Here is a 14865-nt window from a genome sequence, read left to right as displayed (position 1 = left end):
GGTCCAAGACGGTTAGCGACTTCAGAGTGCAAAACGAGGTTATCTGGAATATAGGACTGAATAACATGCGGCAAGTGATAGCCAATATTATTGTTATTCTCTTATTACTATATTTGTTAGCAATTCACTTCCAGATATAAGGTAGGATCCCAGGGAGTAGGTTAGTGGAAGGTTATATTCCTCTTCTTGCTGCTGTTTTAGATGCTGTCCAAAAAATTACAGGAATGTCGCAGGTTCCGCTTTTTATTTTTGACCACAGAATGCCTCCTTGAGGCTTAAAGGCTCAAGGCTGCATTTCTAAACTTACTTAGTAGTAAAGACCACTAAAATCAATGGGACGTGCTTAATCAGAATGTTAAAATTCTTGTGTCGCTAGATGATTGGGAGCTACAAGACTTGTATATAAAGCTTGCTTCAAGGATCCTTGTAGGATGCTGAACTCTTACTTAACTTTGCTTCCTCTTGAGTCACACTGAGGAGAAAGTCCGATAAACGCTCCTGTTGTCGCACGGATACCCATGCCCTTATAAGGGCTTATATTTTGCACAAAGCTTTGAAGTAACTTAATTCTAAGCCACAGCAAGAGATTTTCAGTGTTTCTTGCGATTCTTGTCATTTTCTCAGGTAGTAAGCTGGAAAACAATTAGTATTAGAAAATCGAATTGTTGCTTTAAATATAAATATGATATTTTGCAGTGGCTTGGTTCTTTTGTGTAATCATTTTCTTGCGTTTGTACGTGTTCAGAAAATGAATCGCGCCTTCAAAAAGTGCCATTCTGGGACTCCTATGAACTTGCACATTCTTAGTGGAACATTATCTTTCTGCATATTCCCCAACACACTGCCTAACATGGTAACAAAACAGGCCTGGGAAAGCGGTTCAGGTGAGAGTTGGCTGAGTGCTTGGTGCTCCTTCACTTTGTGATGCGGTAAAAATGGTTTCGCCTGAAGCAGAGGAGAGGGAATTGGGAAATGACAAGCTTTTATTGCATGCCAGCTGTAATGGGGGCCGCTGTTTTTGTAACATAAAGGTAAAGGGACCTCTGACCATTAGGTTCAGTCGTGGCTGACTCTGGGGTTGCGGCGCTCATCTCGCTTTATTCGCCGAGGGAGCCGGTGTACAGGTTCCAGGTCATGTGGCCAGCATGACTGAGCCACTTCTAGCGAACCAGAGCAGCGCACGGAAACACCGTTTACCTTCCTGCCATTAGGTCCAGTCGTGGCTGACTCTGGGGTTGCGGCGCTCATCTCACTTTATTCGCCAAGGGAGCCGGTGTACAGGTTCCAGGTCATGTGGCCAGCATGACTGAGCCGCTTCTGGCGAACCAGAGCAGCGCACGGAAACACCGTTTACCTTCCCGCCAGAGCAGTACCTATTTATCTACTTGCACTTTGATGTGCTTTCAAACTGCTAGGTTGGCAGGAGCAGGGACCGAGCAACGGGAGCTCACCCCGTTGCAGGGATTCGAACCGCCGACCTTCTGATCGGCAAATCCTAGGCTCTGTCCTTTAACCCACAGTGCCACCTGTGTCCCTTTCGTAACATAGAGACCGCCTTATTTTCATCCTGGACAAGCCTGCTGTGGAAGGAACAGTTGTGTGATTAAATGCAAAGCGCTAGAGTCACAAATCTTTAGGTTTTGCCTGCCCTGCATGAAAAATTAAACCAAAAGCCCTTTCCATACCAATACCTGGCAATAAAGGTGACTTGTGTAATTTCAAAGGGACAAACAAAATTAAGAATACTTTTGCAAAGCTAGACAACTGTGTGTATGAAAACACACATCTCCCTCTATTGTCAAGTGTTTTACTGCCACCTGGTGTTTTAAAGAAAGAGTAGCATACTTGCTGACTTGAGTAGCTTTGGGTTTGTTTATATTATAACAACAGAAGATCAGTAAGTGCGGGAAGGTGTTGTTTCTGATGTTATATTCAAGTACAGTGGTACCTCGGGTTACAAACTTAACTCGTTCCGGAGGTCCGTTCTTAACCCGAAACCGTTCTTAACCTGAGGTGCGCTTTCGCTAATGGAGCCTCCTGCCGCGCCGCTGGTGCATGATTTCCGTTCTCATCCTGGGGCAAAGTTCGCAACCCGGAACAACTCCCAGGTTAACAGAGTTTGTAACCCAAAGCGTTTGTAGCCCAAGGTACCACTGTATTTGGGTATTCTGTTGGTTGTGTGAAACAACTTCAGAATGCAAGGCTGGGGAAAAATGTGCAGCAAAGAACATTTCTAGACACACAGATTTTGTCCAGTCTCAATGGTTAGCTCCAAATAAAGGTGGATGAAAACTTTAAAACCATAATGGTTCAGGTCACCATCATCAGCGAATGTTTAATGCAGATTGTGAACGGTAAGTAAAGGCATGTCATTCTTTGCAGGCATGGTATTTCACTGCCCACCCCCTGCCCTCTCAGATTCCCCCTCCCAGGGACTTTAAACACTCGGTTGGCCCTGTACATGCTTAGTCCTCATTGAGCTTTTGGGGAAGGTTGCCCCCCCCTAAAGTATTTTTTAAAGTGGCTTTTTTTGTACTTTTGCAAACGTCAAGAGTTCCTCTGAGCTCGCTACATTAACACAACACTTTTGCTTTCTGTGGTGGTGTCTCAGCTGCAATCCTGTTGGTGCTCACTGCTAGTATTTGCAGGAGATGTAATTGTATGAAATCAGGCTGGAGGTCCAGGGAAGATGAAAATATGTAAAAAAATAAAATAAAAATGGAAATCCATCAAAGTTCTGCTGAAGTCTACTTAACAAAGTCTGAATCTCCCATTTGCACTCAGTCTTCAGCCAATTCACCTTGTCTCAGGAACCAGCTCAGATAAAGAGGTCACAGAGCACTTAGGAGACTCTGCAGTGCTGTGCTGTGCTGTCATAGCTCTATTAAGCCATGGAAGAAGTTGATGTTCCAGCTTTTTATCTGCTGCCTTTAAAACATGTATCTCTAAACATTGCATCCTTTAATTTTTTAATAACCAGCATATTATCAGCGTGAGGTACAGTACTCTTGTTGACATTGCTGTTGACATTGGGCCTAATCTGCCTTGCAAGGTGTTTGTGCTGATTAAATGTCACAGGAAAGAGCACTAAATATGTTGCCTTGAGCTCCTAGGAGGAAAGGCTGTACAGTACATGATTGTGAAAATGAATAATATAGCTGACCCGCAATGCCCACTTTGCAACCCTGTTTTTTTAAAAAAATTAATGCATTTTTATTAAAGATTTCTTGGTTGTTAAGGCTGCTTCTGAGGTAAATTTCCACCCACCCACTCCCTGGTTACACTATGGCAGCTCTGGGGTTTTTTGCAGCCTGCTAACTGAACAAATAGGTACATATTAAAAATAATTGTTTTACAGAAGAATGATGTTTTCGGGGTTTTTTTAAAATAAAATTGTAACCACCACTTCCGCCTCCAGCCTTTTGATTTTAGAACTCTGCTTTTCTCTTCTTCCAAACATCCTAATTACATAATTACAAGATTTAAATAGGTAGAGGAAGGAAAAAGGAAAGAGGAGTAGGAAGGAGATACAATGGGGGCCTGTCAAATTCACAGCTAGACTCTCACATCTCCCTGAATATTAACCTTTCCCTTAGAATCATAACTGCAGAGGAAAAAAGAAAAGAAAACAAGACTTCTGCCTTCACTGGATCTGTTCCCCTGGTGCCCATTTTGGATTTCGTAACCTTCTGGGGTTCAGGTGTTTTCTGTTGCTACCAGGTAAAGACAAGTAGTGACAAGTCGTGAGGTGTTTATATTGGCTTTTAGCAAACATCGCCCCAGAGGATCTTAGGACAGCACACAGTGTTATACTATGTTCTCCTCACAACAACCTGGTTGGGTAGGTCAGACAAGAAGGAAGCGACTTATTCATTGCCAGCCAGAAGCAATTTAAATGTAGATATCTCTGGTCAGCATCCAACCCTTTCAGCCCAGTGCCTAAGTACTCTTGAGACCAAATCCCACTCCTCACAGTATTTATTTATTACATTTATATTCCATCTTCCAAGGATCTCAAGGTGGTGTATTTGGTTCTCCTCCTCATTTCATCCTCTCATTTCAACCTGTGAGGTAGGTTAGGCTAGGAGATAGTGACGGCCTCAAAGGCACCCAGGGAACTTCATGGCTGAGTGGGGATTCAAACCCTGGTCTCCCAGGTCTTAGTCCAACATTCTGACCACTTTGCCACACTGGCTTCCAGTAGTCATGGTATGATAAGGCCATAAGAGGATAAGAAAAGTCCTGCTGAATCAGACCAAAGGCCCATCTGGTGTAGCATCTTGTTCCTAACCATGGCCAACGTCTAGGCAGAAGATGAGGGCGCTAGCCCTCTCCCAGTGTTGGTGGATTTATATTCCATGAATTTATTTGCCTAATCCCCCTTTAAAGACTAATTTGGGTAGCCATCACTACATTCTGTGCTGTGTAAAGAAGTCTTTCATCTTGCCTGCCCTGGATCTTCTATTCAGCTTCATCAGATAACCCTGGTTCCCTAAAACTCTGGTTACGCAAGAGTGAGGTAAAACCTCCTCTCCGTTCATTTTCTCCACATGTAATTTTAAAAAACTCAATCATGTCCCCTCCCCTTCACAGCTTTCATTTCTCCCACCATGTACCCCAGCGTTCCTTGACATATAGGGATATATCAGGGGTCTGCAAACCTTTTCATCAGGGGGCCAGTCCACTGTCCCTCAGACCTTGTGGGGGGCCGGACTATATTTTGGGGAAGGGAATGAACAAATTCCCATGCCCCACAAATAACCCAGAGATGCATTTTAAATAAAAGGGCACATTCTACTCATGTAAAACATGCTGATTCCCGGGCAGTCTGCAGCCAGGTTGAGAAGGTGATTGGGCTGGATCTGGCCCCCGGGCCTTAGTTTGCCTACCAATGGGATATATTATTTACCCATATCATAATCTTGCTAAAGTACTTAGCACATAAGCGGACAATGTAATATTCAATTGGTAAACCAGAGTTCCAACGAAAGGTGAACGGCAGGATCAAAGAGCAACCAAGTCCACATTGACTGATGAATCATTTGATAACAACATGAGACCCAGCACTATTCAACGGAGCATTTGGAAAGTATGCAATACGTGTACCAAAATCCAGGGTGGCTGTTCTGTGTTCTGGTATAACCACCACGTTTTTGCCAAGAAGTATTGGTAGGCTGCATATTTTCAGTGTTCTAAGCCTACAGTAGAGATTCAGCCAAGATGGTTGTTGCATTACAGAGAGCTACAGTTCCCAGAGTGAATTTAACAATCAATCCCCCTTCCTAGGGAACTCTGGGAATTGTAGCCGTGTAAGGAAAAGGGTGTCCTAGCATCTCTCTGCACCTTTAATAAACCACAGTTCCCAGGATTCTTTGGGGGAAGCCATGAGAGTGTTGAAAGCAGTGCAATACTGCTTTAAATGTGCAGTGCAGATGGGGCCTTCGTCACAACTCACTTTCATTTGGTTGAAGCCCCAGTCAACCGGAATAGACAAAGAGACAGGGCCTAAGAGCATACCCCTGGATTTCTCTAAAATGCACCTCCAGCATGCTGGGGTCCCTCAGTAAAGGTGTTGACTTGGAAAAGATTCCATGGGGAGCGAATGACTGAAAGCTGCTGCTTTAAAAGGGGGGAGGGGGAATGTCAGTCAAGAGGCCAGATGTGGCTTACTGGATGTTCACATCTGGCCCATGATCTGCCTGCCTTGCTTCTGCACATGTGCAGCACTTAGGCTTGGAAAGAGCCTCCCATTGGGGATTTTAAAATGGGTAAGTTGTGTTGATCTGTTGCAGCAAAGTGACTTGTGGCACCTTCATATCCTAATGCAGGGGTCAGCAAACTTTTTCAGCAGGGGGCCAGTCCACTGTCCCTCAGACCTTGTTGGGGGCTGGACTATGCATTTTGGGGGGGGGAGGGGAATGATGCAACAGCACCACGAGCCCCAGTGGTTGCTTGCCTGTGTCTTGCGAACAGTAGGGGCTGGTGGTGGGACGATGAGCGGTGCGCGAAAGGGCTCTGGAGAGGGGCTGCTTAAAATGGCGGCTGCTTGAGTGCTGCTGCTGCTGCTGCTGGCACCAACAAAGCCCAGTCCCCTTCCTCCTGTAGGCAGGGCGGGGAGAAGCCAGAAGGAGGGAGGGAGGAGACACCGCCGCCACTGACGTGTGAAGGAGAGGGAAAGAACGTGCGTGCTGGTGATCCACACGGTGATTCTGGACCATCCGCGGGCCGGATCCAGAAGGCTATTAGGCCTGATCTGGCCCGCGGACCTCAGTTTGCCTACCCATGCCCTAATGTGTTACGGTATCCGCTGCCATGGACAAGCGTTGTGGTTCCCAGACTTTCCCCCAGGAATGTTTGCGGGAAGCCATGACTGTTTAAAGTGGCACCATAGTGCTTTGAAACTGTGGCGTGAATGTAGCCTAAGTGTCCTCCATGTCTGATCCAGCAATGATTCTTAAACCATCGTTGTTTATTTATCCTTGTACGCAGGCACCTGCGCTAAAGATCTAAGCAAAAGATGGGAAATAATGGCATCAGTATGAGAGAAGGGAAATGTGTGAAAAGATGTGGGTCACTCCCTTTTTCTTAGTGGGGGAAGGAGCAGTTCTTTTAAAAATAATAGTAATAAGAACCACAACAACCTTTCCTATCCTTCCAGTACTTCATAGACGAGGTTGTGCCTTGGCAGCTGTCGCAGCAAAGAGAATCCGCCTGTGTGGATCCTCATGGGAGCAGTCGTTCTCCTTCATAGGCTGGCGAACAGTCAACACGCGAGAGCCTCATAAAAACCCTCTGCTCTTTTTTTTTGGAAACACCAATTATTTCCTTCCAGCGGCTCAGAGTTAAAATGGCCCGTGCAAAGTTCTGGCTGCTCACAGGGCTGCTGATGCAGGCCTTGTACGTGTTTGAGCCCACCCGAGGCGAGGAAGACGACACAGCTGGGGAGGAGGGAGAAGAAGAGTGCCGGCTGCTTGGGAAGTTTGATCTGCGTGGCTACGTGAACGCAGAGGATGCCATGCACGTAATCGGAGGGATGTTCCCTATGCATTTCAGGACCATCCTGGAAGAAGATCCGACCAGCACGCCACCCAATTCGCCAAAATGTGAGGGGTAAGCTGCTTCCTCCTCTTCTCTAGTCCTCCAGAGAGTTTTTGCCGTATACAGAGTCAGAACCGTCGGTCCATCGAGCTCAGAGTTGACTGGCAGGAACTCTGTAAGGTTCCACAAAGGGATTTTCTCCCAGAGCCTAGCTGGGAGATGCTGGGGATGGAAGCTGGGACCACATGAAATAGATGCTCTGCTATGGAGTGGCAGCATTTCCCTTGCTTGAAAAAACAACTGTGGCAAGGCAAGGGTGTGTGTGTGTTGTTATTCATGGTGAGAGCTGGGCAAAGGCTTTCTCAATATCCTAAGCTGGGGGCAGACAATAAGTGCATCAGAGGCTGAAAGGGGATATATAATATAGGTATCGATGCTCAGGTGTGTAGGCATTTGCTTCTTTTGTCCTGCCGTCACCTCTGTTGGAAAGGGCCGGTGCTCAGAGGTAGAGCATCTTGTTTTGCATGCAGAAGGTTCCAGGTTCAATCCCCAGTCATCTCCAGGGAGGGCTAGGAGAGATTTCCTGCCTGAAAACCTGGAGAGCTGATTCTAGATCAGGGTTTCCCAAACTTGGGTGTTTTTGGACTACAACTCCGATCATCCCTAGCTAGTAGGACCAGTGGTCATGGATGATGGGAATGGTAGTCCACAGACAGCTGGAGACCCAAGTTTGGGAAACCCAGTGCTAGACTCATTGAGCTGACTCATTGCAAAACAGCACCCCATGCTCCTAATCAGATATGGAAGGCATTTTGAAGTTATAAACTACGAGCAAAGGCCAAGCGTCAGGAGGCAGTTTATCTGAAGTGGTTTTCCTGCTTGGTTGGCAGCATACCAAAGGGATGGCCACCCATCCTTTGCTTCGGTAAATACCAGCGAAGCAGAGCCCACCACCTCCCGAGGGAGACTGTTCCGCTGTCAAACACATCTCTCTATTAGGATGTTGTTTTGCCATAACTTGCTTCCCTGCAGTTTCCACCCATTGGCTTTTAGTCCTGCCCTCTGGGGTCAGGAGAGAGGTGGGCTGAACTCATGGAGCAGAGCCCATTGAGGGCATCTTGACCACCAAAGCATTGAGCCATCACTGCTGAGGACAGAACCTACAGTAGGATGAGGGTTCACACCATAAGCAGCAATGCTTCTCTCATGCTACCTTGGATACAGGTTCCAGGGATGAGGGTTATTGTTAAATAAAGATCGCTGGGTTGGATTTGCCATAGCACTAAGGATATGGCTCTATTAGCGCAAGCATTTATGCTTGCCTGATGAAGCAATCACCCCTCTCCTCCCTTGTGCACTGTTCTGGGGGTCATCCTGACCCTCTGGAGGAGATTTGGGAGAGCATACTGTTGTGCTCGTGTGCTCAGATCCTGCTTGCAGAATTCCCACAGGCATCGGGTTGGCCACTGTGGGAACAGGAAACTAGATTAGATGGGCCACTAGTCTGGTCCAGCCATCTCTTCTTCTTACGTGCCGGAGGGTCCTCAAATTGGTATTATTATTATTATTATTATTATTATTATTATTATTATTACTGCTGCAAGAGTGACCATGTCTTCACATAGCAGCAGGGATATCAGATGGTGCAGCAAGCATTCTCCAGAGGATATAGAACTAACAAGAAAGCAGATTATGTCTGGACATTAGGAGAAGCTTCCTCCATGGTAGGCTGAGGCGCCGTGTTGTCCCCCAAGACTGAGGGGTTCTGGCATGTGGCGGATGTGTGTGATGTCACACAAGCATCACATGCCGTGCGTCATGTGCTATTCCTGTCACTGTTGCCCTTCGGTGTCTAGGACCCTCTCCCAATCCTCTCCCTCTGACCTCTCCTTAGTGTCTCGCCACCAATCCCTGGGTTCTGAGCCTTCCTCCTCTGGGATTTCCCTTGGGGGTTCCCTGGCTGGGGCCTCCCACCACTCCTCCTTGTCCAGCCAGTCCCTGACAATGAATTCATTCAGCTGGAGTCTGTCCCTGGAGTGGAATGAGGAGGTACAGTGCTGAGTGGGTAGAAAGGATTACACCACTTGAGACTGCTGGTGGGGAAAAATAGGCATTTTGGAATGGCCCTCCCCAACCTTAAAGAACTCCATGCAAATTGTTCATTCATTCATTCATTCATTCATTCATTCATTTATGTCATGCTTATATGACAAAATGGTTTCTATATGCCAAATAGAGTACTGAGACAGTGTAGGGAAAGCTGGAATGGAAACTTTCTCCCTGATGATTTCTAATTGGCAGGGAGTCTACCATCCATTCTGCCACATCAGCATTTTCCCATCTCATTCAGATTTCATTCTGTCTGTTATTATATGCTAACAGCCCTGTGCATGGCGTTGCTTGGGAATTCTAGGAATGCCTGCCCCAACCCCCCACCCATGTGGTTTTTTAAAACATTGGTTCAAATTGGTACTGTTTTGATAGGTTCTGTCAGCCATCTTGATTCAAAATGGCAACCAAATGTATCCAAACATAGATGAGAACCAGCTCCTTGATCTGAAAAACAAATCTGGTTATGATAACTTAAGAGGCATGCAAATGCGTAGCAAACAAAACAAACTTTTAAAAATATGTAGTAGATGTAATGTAATATATATGCACTTTGTATATGTGTAATCTCCCAGTCTCAATCTGTAGCAACAAAACAGCAGAGGGCTATAGCTGCTGCTGCTGTTGTTGGTGTTTAAATTTACATACTACCCTTCATCCGAAGATCTTAGGGCGGTTCACAAGATAAAAACACAAAATAAAAGCACAAAATAAATACAGTGGTAACGAGGAGTCGGACACGACTAAACGACTAAACAACAAACATCTTGGTTCTCAAACCTAATCCATTCCGGGAGTCCGTCCCACTCCCGAAACAGTTTGAAAACTAAGGCACGGCTTCCAGTTGGCTGCAGGAATTTTCTGCACTCAAGCAGAAGTTGTGTCAGACATTCGGCTTCCAAAAAACGTTTGCAAACCGGAACACTTACTTATGGGTTTGCCGCGTTTGGGAGCCGATTTCTTTGACAACTAAGCCGTTCAAGAACCAAGGTACCACTGTAGTTAAAACAAAAACAAAACAATAACCCCCCCCACACATTTACCTATCCATCACATTTATCTATAATATGAACTGTATTTATTTATTGCCATGAGGTTCTAAGGTTCTATAATTATGTGTAATGGATAATGCTGTCTCTTAACCAAGTTTGGTGTTTCTTTTCCTTCTGCTTGTGGCAAAAAGAGCAATCAATCAGATATCAACTCATTTCTTACAAGCAGAATCTGCTAGCATCACTTACCTGGAAAAAGTTGCCCCACTATCCTCTAATCCAGGGGCAGGCAACCTAAGGCCTGGGGGCCGGGTGTGGCCCAATCACCTTCTCAATCCGGCCTGCGGACTGTCTGGGAATCAGCATGTTTTTACATGAGTAGAATGTGTTCTTTTATTTAAAATGCATCTCTGGGTTATTTGTGCCCCCACATGGTCTGAGGGACAGTGGACTGGCCCACAGCTGAAAAAGGTTGCTGACCCCTGCTCTAGTCAGAAGAGGGACTTAATCACAGAGGTGTTAAAGACAATTCATAATGCCCTAGGGTCCAAGGCTATTTAGAGCTTTAACTTTCAGTGAACGGCAAAACTGGTGCACCAAGCCAGCATTAGGATCAAATGCAGCCCAAGCAAGCCATACAAAATAAATGACCGTATTTTTCGCTCTATAAGACACACCAGACCACAAGACACACCTAGTTTTTGGAGGAGGAAAACAAGAAAAAAAATATTCTGAATCCCAGAAGCCAGAACAGCAAGAGGGACCACTGCGTAGCAAAAGCAGCGATCCTTCTTGCTGTTCTGGCTTCTGGGATAGCTGCGCAGCCTGCATTCGCTCCATAAGACGCACACACATTTCCCCTTACTTTTTAGGAGGGAAAAAGTGAGTCTTATAGAGCAAAAAATACGGTAAGTGATGGAAGTTATAAAGAACAGCCAGGGGGTAACATATTTGTTTGCTCTGGCTCTTGCTTCTCAGTTCTTTCTCAGTGCCATAGAACTATACAGTGGTACTTCGGTTTACGAACTTAATCCATTCCGGAAGTCCATTCTTAAACTGAAACCGTTCTTAAACTGAGGCATGGTTTCCCTAATGAGGCCTCCTGCTGCTGGTGCCCTTCCACCATTTGGATTCCATTCTTAGACTGAGGTAAAGTTCTCAAACCAAGATACTATATCCGGTTTTGTGGAGTTTGTAAACCAAATCATTCTTAAACTGGACTGTTCTTAAACCCAGGTACCACTTTAGATTCATGGAATTGTAGAGTTAGAAAGGAACCATGAGGGTCATCTAGTCCAACTCCCTCTTTTGCCCAACATGGGGCTCGAATCCACAACCCTGGGTTCTGTCTCTATCTCTTTTTTCATATGCAGATTTTTGCATCACAAATTTCCCTCTGTAATGTATTTTTTTGCATGCTGTTCTCAAATGTTACTCCTATACAGGACTTTACTGGAGAACTGCACTGCAAAATTCGGGGAAGTGTGAATTTTGAATAATAGTTGTGTTTGGTATGAATATTGTTTCAGAAAGTACGAATTTGTTAGGTTTACATTGAATTTCTCCTTTACCCCACCACCACAATGGCTGGTACTGGAGGAAGGAGTTCCTGCAAAAATGTGGACATTTTAGTAACCAGCATTTGCTTAGCTTTGCAAACTGAGTTTCCGCACCAGCCCAGTCCTCCTGGTGCCAATGGATTTCTGAGCAGCTGTTTCAAATAAAGCTCATTTAATTAATTGTAATCACTGATTAGTTCCATGAGGGAATGGATTAGAAGGTAGAGATATGGCATTGAAAAATAGTTACAAGAAAAACGGTGATATTAGAAATATTAAAGGCTTAAGGGAAGCTTTAAAACTTCACATGCCCTTTGTGGGGAGTGAATTGGTGTGTGTGTGTATCTCAATATCTGCAGTGGATGTGAGAGAAGATATTGGCAGGGGAGTTGTACAGGCAATGCTACATTCTCCCACCTGCTCTATAGTTAACACACACACACAACACACACACACACGTTTTCAGGGAAAACATAAATAATATGTTTTCAGTGAAAAAATAATGTGAAAGAAAGGGGGAAAATAACCAAAACAAGAGTGTATAAGTACTTACTGTAAGTGATACAATTAATCCAATAAATGTTTTTCTTTTCTGAAGCTGGCAAGCTTTATTTTAACAAGCCACTTTCCACCAATCCTTTGAGACTTAATTGGGGAAAGTATTTCTCTCTCTCTCTCTCTCTCTCTCTCTCTCTCTCTCTCTCTCTCTCTCTCTCTCTTGTTTTTATTGGCCCAGGGTGAATGCTGGCAAGTGACAAAAGAATTCACTGTGGTTTCTGTTACAATAAAGTACCTGGCATCAATGATTGTTAGGAATCGCAGCCATCTCACTGGGAGTAATACCACGTACTGGAATGCATTGCCAGATCGTGGGGTATGCACTCTGAATACAAAGCAGGGATATAGCTGACCTTTCTACCAGCTGCTATGTAAACTGGAAGAGAGTCGTAGATTCGCTTCTTGCTCTCTTCTGGGAATTCTTTAGCTGCTAAACAATAGGTAGAGGGTATTTAAACAGTACTATTATGGAAGCCTTAGCACAGGGACAGAAAGGGAGACATCAGCCCTATGGAATCTATGGATGGTATTTGGCTATGTTTTAGTCAGAGTAGACCTATCTTGGACATGGTCATTACTTTCAGTGGGTCATACTACTCTATGTTGTTGGGTTTTTTACTAGAATTCTAAGGTCCACTCGCCAGAACCAGGTAGAAACAGTGATTCAGTCAGAGGAACTCACTCATACTCAAGCTCAGGAATTTGTGATAGTCATTCCTAGAATCAAACACAAACTCCTGTCACATAAAAATCCACTCCTTGGTTTCTTCCAAGCATTTTTTTTAGGGCTCCGGGGAAGGGCCATATATCAGTTGCGGAGGATCTGCTTTGCTTTCAGAAAGTCCCAGGTTCTCCTAATTTCTCCTAATTTTGCATACAGTTCTGCCTACTATACATATATTTGCCGGATCCCGTCAATATAATACATTTCTAATAACATACACATTTTTATGCATAGTGAAGGTAAAGGGACCCTTGACCATTAGGTCCAGTCGTGACCGACTCTGGGGTTGTGGTGCTCATCTCGCTTTATTGGCCAAGGGAGCCAGCGTACAGCTTCTGGGTCATGTAGCCGGCATGACTAAGCCGCTTCTGGCGAACCAGAGCAGCGCACGGAAACGCCGTTTATTTTTTCACTGGAGCGGTACCTATTTATCTACTTATACTTTGATGTGCTTTCGAACTGCTAGGTTGGCAGGAGCAAGGACCGAACAACGGGAGCTTACCCTGTCGTGGGGATTCGAACTGCCGACCTTCTGATCGGCAAGTCCTAGGCTCTGTGGTTTAACCCACAGCGCCACCCGTGTCCCTTATTTTTATCCATGCATCCTCCTAAAACATGCATTTTCATACCTACTGTTTTGTTGGCGTACCACACCGCAAAATTTAGCAAGGTGTGAAACACAGGATAGCTGTGTTTCAGTACACATAATATTTTGGGAATTGCAAATTAGATAGGCTCACATTAAAATACAAAACCGAATTTCTCCTCCATCCCTAGACCTGACACATCTCACTTGGCAAGACATTCTACATCTCATTGTATTGGTATTCCAAGATTACATGGAGATCAGTTGGTAGAGCACGAGACTCTTAATCTCAGGATCCTGGGGTCCAGCCCCATGTAGGGCAAAAGATTCCGGCATTGCAAGGGGTTGGTCTAGATGACCCTCGTGGTCCCTTCCCACTCTGCAATTCTGTTATTTATTCAGTAGTCTGTGTTTGCCTGAACTTGAGTCTGGACTAACGATTCTGAGCCCCTGTGTTCTGATTCAATACATGATATCCAATCACAGAACATTATAGGATTTGGGCCTCTCCCATTGGCCCTTAAACTATATGATTCACAGCTGTTTAGACAGCCAATCACATTGTGAGTGGGAGTGGCCCAGGCCTCCAGAAATGTAGATCAACAGTTGCTTTGCCCTGTGGTCCCATTCTGTTAGTTCAATAAATGTTCTTGCTGTTATCACTGTGTCTTGCTTTGTGGGAGCCCACCTACACTTCAAATTCTTTGGTTCTGTAAATGAAACAGGGAGGTAAAATGGATCTGGATGATCTCCTTCACCCCTTTAGGCCACATTCCCAGAGTGGTGTAACAATCAATCCCTCTTCCCAGGGAGCTCTGGGAATTGCAGCTCTTTGAGGTGAATGGGGATCTCATAACAGCTCTCAGCACCCTTAACAAACTTCAGCTCCCAGGATCCTTTTGTGGAAGCCTTGACTGTTTCTCATCAAATTTATGGTGTGAATGTGACTCTGGTGTATGAGAACTGTGTTGTACATTCTCATACAACAATCCCTTCCCTCTATTACAGCCTGAAAGCCTCTTAATGCAAGGCCTGGAGCATAATGGAAGTGTTATATTTTCCCTGAGTTTCCCCAAATGATGTCAATCTAGAGAATAGGAGGGTGATAAAGGAAATGTTTTGTTGTTCTTTACTCTTGGCCCTGAACAAGTCATACTATTTCAAAAACTAGAACTAATACATCCACCTACAAAAAACAGAAACCATCCTTTATAAGCTTGCAGAGGGTTCAAGCAAAAAGGAAGCAAAAGCACATGCAGTTGAGGGTGGAGCTAATCAAATGGAAAACTCTGCCTGTTT

At 44.9% G+C, this 14865-nt stretch overlaps 1 protein-coding gene across 1 annotated transcript in view; it reads left to right on the top strand.

Annotated features, from left to right (window-relative positions):
- The first annotated feature begins 6332 nt into the window (after positions 1-6332).
- LOC114597909 (vomeronasal type-2 receptor 1-like) overlaps positions 6333-14865 on the top strand; it is a 33347-nt gene continuing 24814 nt past the window's right edge. The window contains exon 1 of the mRNA XM_028731360.2: positions 6333-7110. Within this exon, the coding sequence (XP_028587193.2) occupies positions 6848-7110 (263 nt within the window). The 5' untranslated portion in view covers positions 6333-6847. The remainder of the gene's footprint in view (positions 7111-14865) is intronic.

The sequence above is a fragment of the Podarcis muralis genome, chromosome 6 (assembly GCF_964188315.1).
Source record: "Podarcis muralis chromosome 6, rPodMur119.hap1.1, whole genome shotgun sequence".
NCBI classification, from domain to species: domain Eukaryota; kingdom Metazoa; phylum Chordata; class Lepidosauria; order Squamata; family Lacertidae; genus Podarcis; species Podarcis muralis.
This window is presented reverse-complemented; position numbering and strand designations above follow the sequence as displayed.